The following is a 12,788-nucleotide window of genomic DNA, read 5'->3' as shown; positions in this document are numbered from 1 at the left end:
TACTATATAGTAGGTGAAAAACAGTATGTGAGAAGAATTCACAGTGCTCATAAAAGAGTGGGCAAAAAGTACCTGGATGACACACTACTTCTGAAGTGTGCATTCTGGAAAATAAATTTGCATATGACCGCCTCCAGAGCAAAACATCAACGAGATTTTACATCAGCGCTCCATAGGCCCCGCCCACTGGTACCATAGGCCCCGCCCACAGGCATTCAATCGCTTAACGTGCAAAAAACCTAAGTGAACCTCAATGAAAATTAAAATAATTAAAATAAAAATCCATGTCATGACCTCTTTAAGTAATTTTTGCAGTGAAGGAGCTGTTATTGTGCCATTCTGGAAAGATAATTAAACACAGTAAGTGTGTGTGTGTGTGTGTGTGTCTGTGTGTGTGTGTGTGTGTGTGTGTGTGTGTGCGTGTGTGCGTGTGTGTGTGTGTGGGCAGGAGAGGAAACTGTACACACATTTATCATTTCAAACCATTCCCATGGTGAGCATACGTCTTTTCATCTGTCCTCTAAAGGATAAAACACACGTCTGGCCTTTTAAACGAGCAGCAAAACACAAAAACTGCTCGATACAGCACAACTGCGGCTGAAGGACACGAGAGCGACGCTGAGCGAGACCGTGAACCCTCGGCAAACAGGTCCTCGGTATAATGAGGTTACAGAACGAAAAGAGACAAATTAACAACTCAAAGTGAGCAGTCCTACACAAATAGAGTGATCGTTCTGATTGTTTGTTTGTTTTTGACCTCGCCTAAAGCAAAGCAAAAACGTGTCATTTCAGAAACAAACAAAAAAACTAAAATAATAGCAATAATATATACTGACTGCTAGAATACCAAAGATGTCAATGAGATGGACAGAGAATTTGAATAATATACATTTATTTGAAATAGAAATAATACTTTTCTTTTTGATCTATTTAATGCATCTGAGGTGAATAAACATGACAATTTCTTTCAAAAACACAAAAATTATTAGTATTTCCAGACTTTGAATTGTAGTGTATATTCAGCAGTGGCCAAAAGTGATGTCCGGACAAGGAAAACTGATATCTTCACCCTTAAAAACATTAAAAATTTGTTCAAGATTTTGTAAGCATATTGCATAGTTGTGCTTGAAGTCAGTTGTTTTATTTGTGAGATGTTACCCAATGCAACTTGGCGGAAAAAGAAACCAATTGAGCGAAAAATCTGCCGCTCCAACCAAAACTTCTGCACGCATAACTTTTAGATAACTTATCACTTGTTGCCTCATTGCATTCGGAGCACTGATTGAGATTCTCATCAGCTGAGATATACGTGCATATGCTCTGAGCTCTTAACGAAGCCAATAATGAGATGAAGCTAAATGGTGTGTATCAGTCGTGAATCAGTGGTGACAGATGAGGCGGCGCTGATGGGATTGCTGGATCTTGTTGTGCTAAGCACATTGGGAAGGTCTTACAACATGCCGGATCTGTCAGCATTCCCAGGTTTGGCTGAATAACTATAACTAGACGGACAAACTTTGAGTTATGATGAACATTACTGCAGATAACATTATAAATGTCATGTTGAAATCATTAGGAATATCAAATCATTGGTCAAATCTCGTTAAATCATTTTACAACACAGTTACTTTATTCAGGAAATTATGCTTGAAAATGTAAGAAAAACACTTTACAATAGTCCCGTTTGATAATATTAATTAATGCATTAGCAAAAAATGAGCATCATAACAGATACAACTGTAATAACACAAGTAATTTACTATAATAATATTATCTAAGATTAATAAAGGCTGCAGAAGTATTGTTCATGTTAACTAATGTAGTTAATGTTAATATATGAAACATTATTGTTATGTAACAGAAGAATGGTAAGACTTTTCAATAAGGTGTTAACATTAGCTAGGTGAGTCATTCTATTGTTTAGGGTACATTTCACATCAGCAAAAAAGAGCAAAAACTACATGCTTTCTCAATAAATCAACTAATAATTTCAGTTTATATATTTTGTCAGTGTAACTAGTTAAGCAAAGCTTAATCATTAAATACATCACTAAAACATTTTCCCTGGTGAGTTTTTCAATTATGTTACTAAGGACAAGGACAAGAAAATTATCATCATAAATCTACTTTAAAGATCATTTTAATGGTTTTAAGAATGTCATGCAAAACTCCAGTCCATGTGGACAAACTATACCCTGAAATAATAATAAAAGCAGCAGTCTGTATATTTAAATTTGCAAATAATCAGTCAAATGATAATAACGATGACAATAGACAGTAACAGAGTTGACAATGATGGTAACATAGTTGACGCCGGTAACATACTTGACGCCGGTAACATACTTGACTATGACAGTAACATACTTGACTATGACTGTCACACAGTTGACTATGATGATAACATAGCTGACAAGTAACAGCTGACTATGACAGTAACATACTTGACTATGATGGTAACATAGCTGACAAGTAACAAAGCTGATTATGACAGTAACATACTTGTCTATGACAGTAAAATACTTGACTATGACAGTAACATAGCTGACAAGTAACATAGCTGATTATGACAGTAACCTACTTGACTATGACAGTAACCTACTTGACTATGATGGTAACCTACTTGACTATGACGGTAACATAGCTGACAAGTAACAGCTGACTCTGACAGTAACATACTTGACTATGATGGTAACATAGCTGACAAGTAACAGTTGATTATGACAGTAACCTACTTGACTATGACAGTAACATAGCTGACAAGTAACAGCTGACTCTGACAGTAACATACTTGACTATGACAGTAACATAGCTGACAAGTAACAGTTGATTATGACAGTAACCTACTTGACTATGACAGTAACATAGCTGACAAGTAACAGCTGACTCTGACAGTAACATACTTGACTATGACAGTAACATAGCTGACAAGTAACAGTTGATTATGACAGTAACATACTTGACTATGATGGTAACCTACTTGACTATGATGGTAACCTACTTGACTATGATGGTAACATACTTGTCTATGACAGTAAAATACTTGACTATGACAGTAACATAGCTGACAAGTAACATAGCTGATTATGACAGTAACCTACTTGACTATGACAGTAACCTACTTGACTATGATGGTAACATACTTGTCTATGACAGTAAAATACTTGACTATGACAGTAACATAGCTGACAAGTAACATAGCTGATTATGACAGTAACCTACTTGACTATGACAGTAACCTACTTGACTATGATGGTAACATACTTGACTATGACAGTAACATAGCTGACAAGTAACAGCTGACTCTGACAGTAACATACTTGACTATGATGGTAACATAGCTGACAAGTAACAGTTGATTATGACAGTAACCTACTTGACTATGACAGTAACATACTTGACTATGATGGTAACATAGCTGACAAGTAACAGTTGATTATGACAGTAACCTACTTGACTATGACAGTAACATACTTGACTATGATGGTAACATACTTGACTATGATGGTAACATAGCTGATTATGACAGTAACATACTTGACTATGACTGTCACACAGCTGACTATGACGGTAAAATAGCTGACAAGTAACATAGCTGATTATGACAGTAACATACTTGACTATGATAGTAACATAGTTGATGCCAGTAACATACTTGACTATGACAGTAACATACTTGACTATGATGGTAACATAGCTGATTATGACAGTAACATACTTGACTATGACTGTCACACAGCTGACTATGATGGTAAAATAGCTGACAAGTAACATAGCTGATTATGACAGTAACATAGTTGACTCTGATAGTAACATAGTTGATGCCAGTAACATACTTGACTATGACGGTAACATAGATGATAAGTAACATAGTTGATAGTCAATTTTGCCTCAATTTCAATGACAGGCCTTGTCTGGCCAACCAAATGTTATATTCTTGATCAGATTAACCTCACATTTTAATCATTATTTGAAATAAAATCATAAAATATTTCTAATTATAACAATGTACCCAACATAGTTGACTGGCAATTAATAACAATAGGTAATTGGAGATAAAATATAGAAAAAAATAAGAGGATATTTACCACAATGTGTTCAAAATATCCGTCGCAGAAGAAAATTACTTCACATGATGCTGTTCACATGGTTTTGGGATGAACCATTGTTTAGTTTTCAGGGGTGTTTGGTTAGTACCATAGTTGACAGAATTTTTGCGGACACTAATAAAATGAAAAATTTTCTTGTTTGAAAAAAATTTAAATTTGAACTCAATCTATTTTTTCTAAGGTTCACTGTAGTTTTAAGGAGAAAATACTCAGCAATGGTGTCGACACCACATAGACATATAAACAACATTAAAAACTTTTCACCACAGAAACTCTTTTTAAACCTAGAAGATGTTCTAGTTGGAAACAATGGCATACAACACAAAGACAGAAACACTCAACACAATGTACTGGAAACCAGAGCGACGTGAATTGACAAAACCTGAAGATGATTTGCAGTGCGCTCCACTAAACGTGACTTTGACAGATCGCCTACATGCATTAGTGAGATGGGGACATTAGCAGAATGCAGCGCACAGCAGATAATGCTCATAATGAAATTTGGGCTCTAAGTGGAGGATGAAGTGACAGAGAAAACCAAAGAGACAGAGACAGGTTTAAATACCAGCAGACCTTTCAATACTGATCCAATATAGGGCAGGTGCTGAAATCTTTCGTAACAGAGTTAGAGTTTCTCAGAAAGAGGAAAGCAAGCAAGAAAAGTTTTATAGCGTCTTACTAGGGCTGTGTGATTAATCGAATGAGTTTTCATTTCGGCTTCCAACGATTATGAAAATATGATAATAGAGATAAAATTACTATTTTAAACACACTGTCTACAAAGTCACCAAGGCTCGCCCCGATCGGCCTGACGGGGACGCTACAGTGGTCAAAAGTATGAAATGGTTCATAACTCCTGAACCGTTAGGCGTGGACTCCAGTGTCTTATATCGTCGGAATCCTTAACTCAAGACAATATGCTTCGGATTCACGAAATTTTCAGGTATTTTGGATTTTTTGAAAAACCTATTTTTGCAAACTAGTCCTGGGTTTTTGACCCGATCGGAACCAAACCAAAAAAATTTACAAAATTTACAAAAATTTACAGCACCTATGTAAGAGCTCATTCTGTGGTCAAAGGATGCGGTGACTAGCCAATTGGTGGCGCTACAACAGGAAAAAAAAAACATGAAAATAGCTATAACTACTTCACCGTTAGTCCGATCGACTTGAAAATTGGCATGCAGTGTCTTTGTCCAAGGTGCCATGACGGTCTATGAGGACACTGACGTATCTCAAAAAACATGTCCGCCATCGGCCAATGAAATTTGCTATCAGACAAGGTTAACGGAGGCCGGTCGGAATGAAACTCGCTGGGCCGGTTTGACTCACGGCCCTAGAGATCTGTGATAATTCGAAAGAAAGAAATCCGTCTTCGCGTTTTTTACGTGTAAAGGGTCGTGATTTTTCACGCACACCCACGACATTCGTACCACATGGTAGAACTCCTCATTCTGAGCAACTTTCGCTCTAGGACCGCCGCTGTCCATCGAATCATTCGTTAAATATTGGAGATTATTTCAAAAAACAACTTTGGCGAACTAGTCCTAGGTTTTGGCTCAACCTTAATAACTGTTAAAAAGCTTTAAAAACTATAAATTTACTATGGTAAATTGCCTGTATTGGCTGTAAATGGTCTTTTACATCTATGATTGAGATGGTTACAGGTTTGCTAATTAAAACATAATAACTTTTTATGCATGTGCTTAAAGACCTTAAAGCGCTTGAACCCCAATAATTGCTGCTCGCAGCTGTATTTTCTATTTTATTTGTCCTATTGTTTGCAATTTGCTTTTATTGTATTACTGTTTACTTATTTTCAATAATTTTTTATACTTTTTTACTTGCATTAGTTAGCCTAAAATTTTGCTGTGGTATGAAGAATTTAGTCTAAAATTTAGATGTTATAGAAACCTTATTTCCAGCAAATATATACTTGATATAATCGTTTTCAAATAATCCATATAGAAACATACTTTATCAATTACAATGCATGAACTAAAATTAACTAATAATGAGCAATTCAGCTGTTACAGTATTTATTAAACTTTTTTAATCTTATTTAATAAAAATACAGCTGTTCATTGTTCATTGTTCATGTCAGCTCAGGTCTATTGAACAATATTAACATATACAACATTTGATTTTAATAATGTATTAGTAAATGTTGGAATTAACATTAACTGAGATTAATAAATGCTAGAAGTATTGTTCAATTATAGTTCATGTGAACTAACTAATGGAACCTTATTGTAAAGCATTTAAAAAACAAATAAATAAAATAATAAAAAAAAGAAATAATTAAAAAAATAAAAAAAATAAAAAAATATCAATCAATCTTGCACTTGGTTCCTAAAGAGATTAATTAGACTGAAAAGCAGATGGACATAAAACACACACACACACACACACATTCCCGCAAAGCGTCTTTAACAGCTCAATAAAACCTACAGATGCAGCCTAATGAAGAAAACTGTAAACTACAGCAGAAACAGCTGAACGCAACCTCAACAAAACATCACAAAACTCACAACACACATTATAACTGTGCTTTAACAGAGAGTTAATGCAAGTGTTCAGCTTGACAATACAAAAATAAAACCAACTCTGAGCAGCACGAAATCAAAGCACCGCCTCTGAAATACAACATCCGCATATAAAAACAGCCTAAAATGTTCCTCCTAAAGCAGAATAAACCTGCAGAAGCACATAAAAAGACAAACAGAGGTCCAACTCGCGCTCGTAATGTCCTCTCTAATGATTCCGTACAGCTTTACTGCGGTAACCTGATCCGCTGTATAACGGCCATACATCAGCGGAGCGGAGCTGTTAAAACATCACATGACACGAGCACATTCCTCCATCACTATAAACGCTCACACGCGCTCTCTGACGTCACTTACACTAATAGATGCCATATGTCAGTGTAGAGCAGAACAGAGATGCTGATAATACAACAATCACTGAACAAACCACCCCGAACACACACACACACACACACACACACACACACACACACACACACACACACACAAACCTCCAGAGAATCCATGGCAGCAAATTGCATCTTGTGTAATCATTATAATGAACATTGGTGCATTACAGATAAAGGGGTGAATCTTACATGTCCTCATATTTTACCATATAATGACAAGTATATAGTTACATGCATATAGCATATATTATATATATATATATATATATATATATATATATATATAAAAAACACAATAAAATATTAATTTAATTAGAAAAATATTATATTATATAAAATTATATAAATATATATAATATATATATATATATATATATATATAAACATAAAACAATATTAAAATTTAATTTAATAAAATAATATAATTATATATTAAATAATATAGCAATACATATATATATAAAACAACAATAAATATTAAAATTTAATATTACAAAAATAATATTATATTTTATTATTATATAATAAATGCAACAATAAAATAAAATATTAAAATGTAATTAGAAAAATTATATATATATATATATATATATATATATATATATATATATATATATATATATATATATATATAAAAAAAACAATAAAATATTAATTTAATTAGAAAAATAATATTATATATATATATATATATAATTTTAGTTTTTTTAATTTATTGTTTTTTCCTGACAATTATTTATATATAAAATAATAACAAAAAGTAAATTATATTTATATATATTTTTTTGTTATTCATAATATTATTATTATCATAATAAAAGTTATTCATAAAAATCTCAAAAAATATATTGTATAATATAAATTATATATGTTGATGTAATAAAAATCTCCTGAAAACCATCACTGAGAGCGAGAAATACGTACAATCTCAGAAGAAAAACGTGTGTACAGTAACAAGGATACAGGGGTTAAATGTCATGCAAATAATCATAACGGTCCTACAAACAGGCTTTTTTTCTTTAAGCAGAATATAATGTCATGCTTTTGCATTTGGGTCGAAGAAAAGAAGGTTGATCTTGATGGAGAGCGCAGACATCATATTCACACACACAAACCGCAGTCGATTCGTTCACTTTCACTCAAACCAGACGCTGAACAAGAGGCGACTGATGAGCAGATGGCACTACAAACGCCTGCTGATATCATTCATTCATCTTCATTCACGAGAAAGGACTCTTACCCAAAACAACATGATACATCTCACTAATCTTTATGAGCAAACTGATAACATGTCGTGACAGGAAAGACTGCTTTCATCGTCCCAAAGCCTTAAAACCAGAAGTTATCACATCAGGAAATTAAACTGAATTCATGGAAAAAGATGTGTGACAAAGGAGCAAAACCACCTAGATAAGATACACTCACATTTATCACAGTAATAACAGTAATAGCGCCATCTACAGACTGACAAACACACTGCATTATAAAGGCTCAATGATTCACAGGTCAAGCTTTCATTCGCTCTTGATGAGCAAATCTCACAAAACACATGTCCAGGTCACATTTCACCCCAAAAATCAATCAAACGAAACTGTGAAATAAATTAGTCGGTTTTAATGACCACTAAAATGCATTCAGATAATTGTTTTTTTTGTATTGTGGTAATAAGTATTTGAGGATGAAATGGTTGTCTGTGGATAAACGCTTAACAAGAAAATGTGTGTTGCATTTATATTCTGGGTTCACCTGTATATCTGAGTATACTGAATTTGGTCTTTTAAAGGATTAGTTCAGTTCAGAATTAAAATGTCCTGATAATTTACTCACCCCCATGTCATCCAAGATGTTTATGTCTTTCTTTCTTCAGAGGAAAAGAAATGAAGGTTTTTGAGGAAAACATTCCAGGATTTTTCTCCATATAGTGGACTTCACTGGGGTTCAACGGGTTGAAGGTCCAAATGTCAGTTTCAGTGCAGCTTCAAAGAGCTCTACATGATCCCAGACGAGGAATAAGAGTCTTATCTAGAGAAACCATCGGACATTTTCTAAAAAAAATAAACATTTATATACTTTTTAACCACAAATGCTCGTCTTGCACTGCTCTGTGATGCTCCACGCATTACGTAATCATGTTGGAAAGGTCACGCGTGACGTAGGAGGAAGTACCGCGGTAGGGCGAAAAACTCCATCTCATTTTCTCCTCCAACTTCAAAATCATACGAAATCGTTGTTTTACCTGTTTTTGTAAAGGCCGTTTAACTTAGTCTTTGACGTTCACTTTGTACACACTTCCGCCTACGTCACGCGTGACCTTTCCAACGTGATTACGTAATGCGTAATCCGTTGAACCCCAGTGAAGTCCACTATATGGAGAAAAATCCTGGAATGTTTTCCTCAAAAACCTTCATTTCTTTTCCTCTGAAGAAAGAAAGACATGAACATCTTGGATGACATGGAGGAGAGTAAATTATCAGGAAATTTTTATTCTGAACTGAACTAATCCTTTAATATCACTAGCTATGTTTCCATTCAAAGTTGTGAATTTAACTTGTGTGCAAAATTGGAATATCGCATAAAACATTTGAGAATAAAGCAGCGATTCCATCACATGTTCGAGAGAACAAAATCACCACTTCCTGGGAAACTGGTGCAAAAATATCAGTAATAAAAATGTAAGTTTCTTCAATCAGGCTCTTTTCTCCTCCATCATAAATGAGTTTGACATCATATGAGCGTCAGACGAAACACAATAAACGTTGTCATGTGATCTTGCGTTCGGATGCTGGTGTTTGGGAACACAATCATATGAGACGCTTCTGGAGGGAATTAAACCAAATCATTCGATGATTTACAGACAATAAATGTAAGACTGTCGGCCTTCAAGTGGAACACCGTTACTGACAATCCTCATTTTGGCTGCGTGAGATTCTCCAGCTTTGTTGTTGTTGAGCGACCGAAGCATGAGCTGTTAAAGCTCCGCCCTCTTCTGGAAAGGGGGCGAGGAGCAGCAGCTCATTTGCATTTAAAGGGACACACACAAAAACGGCGTGATTTGGAATTAAACCAAATCATTCTGATGACAGACTTTGACTGATCTGAGATGCTGCGATGCGATTGGTCCGCTGGTTAGTCAAGTTATCCAATCACAGCCTGTGACGAGGGATTGGTTGCACATCGAGGGATTTATTCAGTAAATGTGTTTTATGTGCACGTCTTCTTATTTGATAAAATATTATCCACCTCAATTGATGCACATTTTTAGAATTTATGCGCATCTTGCCATTTCCATCCAGCGGAGATCCCAAAATGAGCATTAAAATAGATGAATGGAAACATAGCTACTGTTTTACTACACAAACCTGGTAATGGAGGAAAGCTTTGTTGGGCGTTCCCATAAAGCACTTCATATGAAATAAAATAGCACTTGCCAATTCCAACCAATCAATCAATGTCAGCTGTTAAACAGTGGTCAGACTCACGGTATTGGCCAGTTCCAGGTAACTTCCGCCCAAAGCGCCGCTGCAGCTGGAGGGAGGCTGGGACAGGAGCTTGTGTATCCCCGCTGAAGGCTGTTCCAGAAGCTTCTGGAGTAACGGAGAGTTCTGCTGCGGAGGATGTGCTTGTGTCGGGGACTGCAGATCTGGACTCTGTAAATCTCGAGCTCCAGAATCAAACTCCCAACTCTCACGAGCACCTGCGGGAACGACAGAACAACTTGAGGGTGAGTAATTGATGACAGGATTTTCATTTTTGGGTGAACTGTCCCTTTAATTTCGAGATCTGGACAGGAAAAACTCATACCTAAACTATTCTCACTGCTGGTCGGCCAGGAGGCGACACGTTCCCGGAGTTTCCTCTTCTCCGAGTCGCTGGAGAGGAGCGACAGCTGTCCTTCCTCCTTCCGGATCTCACCGACCAGCTGCATGCGGCAGCGTGTGAAGTCTTCGAAGGAAATCTTTCCTCGCTCGTCGGCGCCGAGCTGACCCATGATCTCTGCGACCGAGTCCTCCATGTTCAGCTGCCGGCAGACCATCAACAAATCATTCCTGACCGAGAGAAAGAGACGCTTGAGTTTCAAGATCAGCTTATTTTATACCAGTTTTTACATTTATAATCACCCCAAATTGTATTTAGACATCTTTCTACCTCTTTACTACTAATTACAGCACCAAATAAACATGAATGAACATCAGAAGGAGTGTCATTTCAACCACGGAAAGACGTCAATACACACCATTTTCAAGTTCAAGTCCACCAACGTTAATCTAAGTCTCTTGTCTGGTTTGTTGGACAAAATGGTCGATTCTGTGTTATGACTGGTCAGATTGTCTGTCAATCAAACTCCCAGCGAAGGGTGAATTATTACTAACTATATTTCCCAAACACAAAGCGGCCTTCAAGTGGAACACCGTTACTGACAATCCACATTTTGGCTGCGTGAGATTCTCCAGCTTTGTTGTTGTTGAGCGACCGAAGCGTGAGCTGTTAAAGCTCCACCCTCTTCTGGAAAGGGGGCGGGGAGCAGCAGCTCATTTGCATTTAAAGGGACACACACAAAAACGGCGTGTTTTTGCTCACACCCAAATAGAGGCAAATTTGACAAGCTATAATAAATGATCTGTGGGGTATTTTGAGCTGAAACTTCACAGACACATTCTGGAGAGACCAGAGACTGATATTACATCTTGTTATTATAGGTTCCCTTTAAAGAGCTTACAGACAATAAATGTAAGTTTGCTTAAAGAAGCACGCATAAAGAAGTGTTTCAAGTGAAATAAAAATGATTCTGTGTTATTTTTATGACTTGAACGCATGATATGTTGTAGTCAACTAGATCTATTCTTTATCATTTGAAAATTAACAAACTACTTTTCGTCAAATGTTTAGCTCGTAAAGTATGTTTGTGTGTCTACAATAAATGACACAAACTTTAACTATGATCATTTTTTGCTGATGTTTCACAATGAAATGTCACAGCACTTATTTTCAACACTATTTTATGTTTTATCAAACTTCTTTCTGGGTGTGTTTGTGCATCTTTCTTAACAACAAATGACACTTGCTTTAATATTTTAACGCAATGACATTTTTAAGATCGAGTGAGTCAATAACTGTACAAATACTGTATGACATTCAATAATATCAATCTATTTTAAATCACACTGAAGCATGCTATTGCGATTTTAGAACAGAATAAAAAGCTGAACGTAATATAACGGCTTCAGACTAGCTTTAATTCATCAAACGACAGGAATGTATACCAGAAAATCCAACAAAGTTACAACTTCAGAAACATAAACAAACCCCAAACTTTAGCGGATGAGGATGAAACATTTCCTGTCACTTCCGACGATACAGCGAACGCGCTTCTCACAACTTTAGGTCCGTCCAAACAAACTTTACACACGTTTATGTGTCTGTTTTGCCTTCTTGTCACGAATTAAATCGTACAATATCATTCATACATACTAAAACGCTCGTGACGTCACCGCGCCCGTCCCGCTGCTCAGCCTCACGAATCTTTATTAGAGTTACTCTGCACGGAAACTCCTCAGAGTAAAGTTTAGTGTGGTTTCTGACCGGTTAATGTACCCGTCTCCATCCCCGTCACACGTCTGGAAGAGCCGCCGCACGCGCTCCTCCTCCGCGGTGCTGGACGAGTCGCTGCTGCCGCTGCTGCCGCTCACCTCCGCCGCCATCATGAACACGCACGCACGCACTCGCACTGGGGCGCGCGCACAAACACA

At 36.3% G+C, this 12,788-nt stretch overlaps 1 protein-coding gene across 3 annotated transcripts in view; it reads right to left on the bottom strand.

Moving 5' to 3' along the window:
• LOC127512727 (colorectal mutant cancer protein) overlaps positions 1-12,788 on the bottom strand; it is an 83,695-nt gene extending 70,907 nt beyond the window's left edge. Inside the window, exons 1-3 of one of the 3 annotated variants that reach the window (XM_051893930.1) lie at positions 12,622-12,788; positions 10,843-11,087; positions 10,521-10,735 (exon numbers count right to left, since the gene is read on the bottom strand). In XM_051893930.1, the coding sequence (XP_051749890.1) occupies positions 10,521-10,735; positions 10,843-11,087; positions 12,622-12,743 (582 nt within the window). In that variant the 5' untranslated portion in view covers positions 12,744-12,788. The other 2 variants (XM_051893931.1, XM_051893932.1) reach the window with 2 other exon arrangements.

This window comes from Ctenopharyngodon idella, chromosome 5 (genome assembly GCF_019924925.1).
Source record: "Ctenopharyngodon idella isolate HZGC_01 chromosome 5, HZGC01, whole genome shotgun sequence".
Classification (NCBI taxonomy): Eukaryota; Metazoa; Chordata; class Actinopteri; order Cypriniformes; family Xenocyprididae; genus Ctenopharyngodon; species Ctenopharyngodon idella.
Note: the sequence above shows the minus strand (reverse complement) of the source record. Positions and strands in the feature narration are given on the sequence as shown.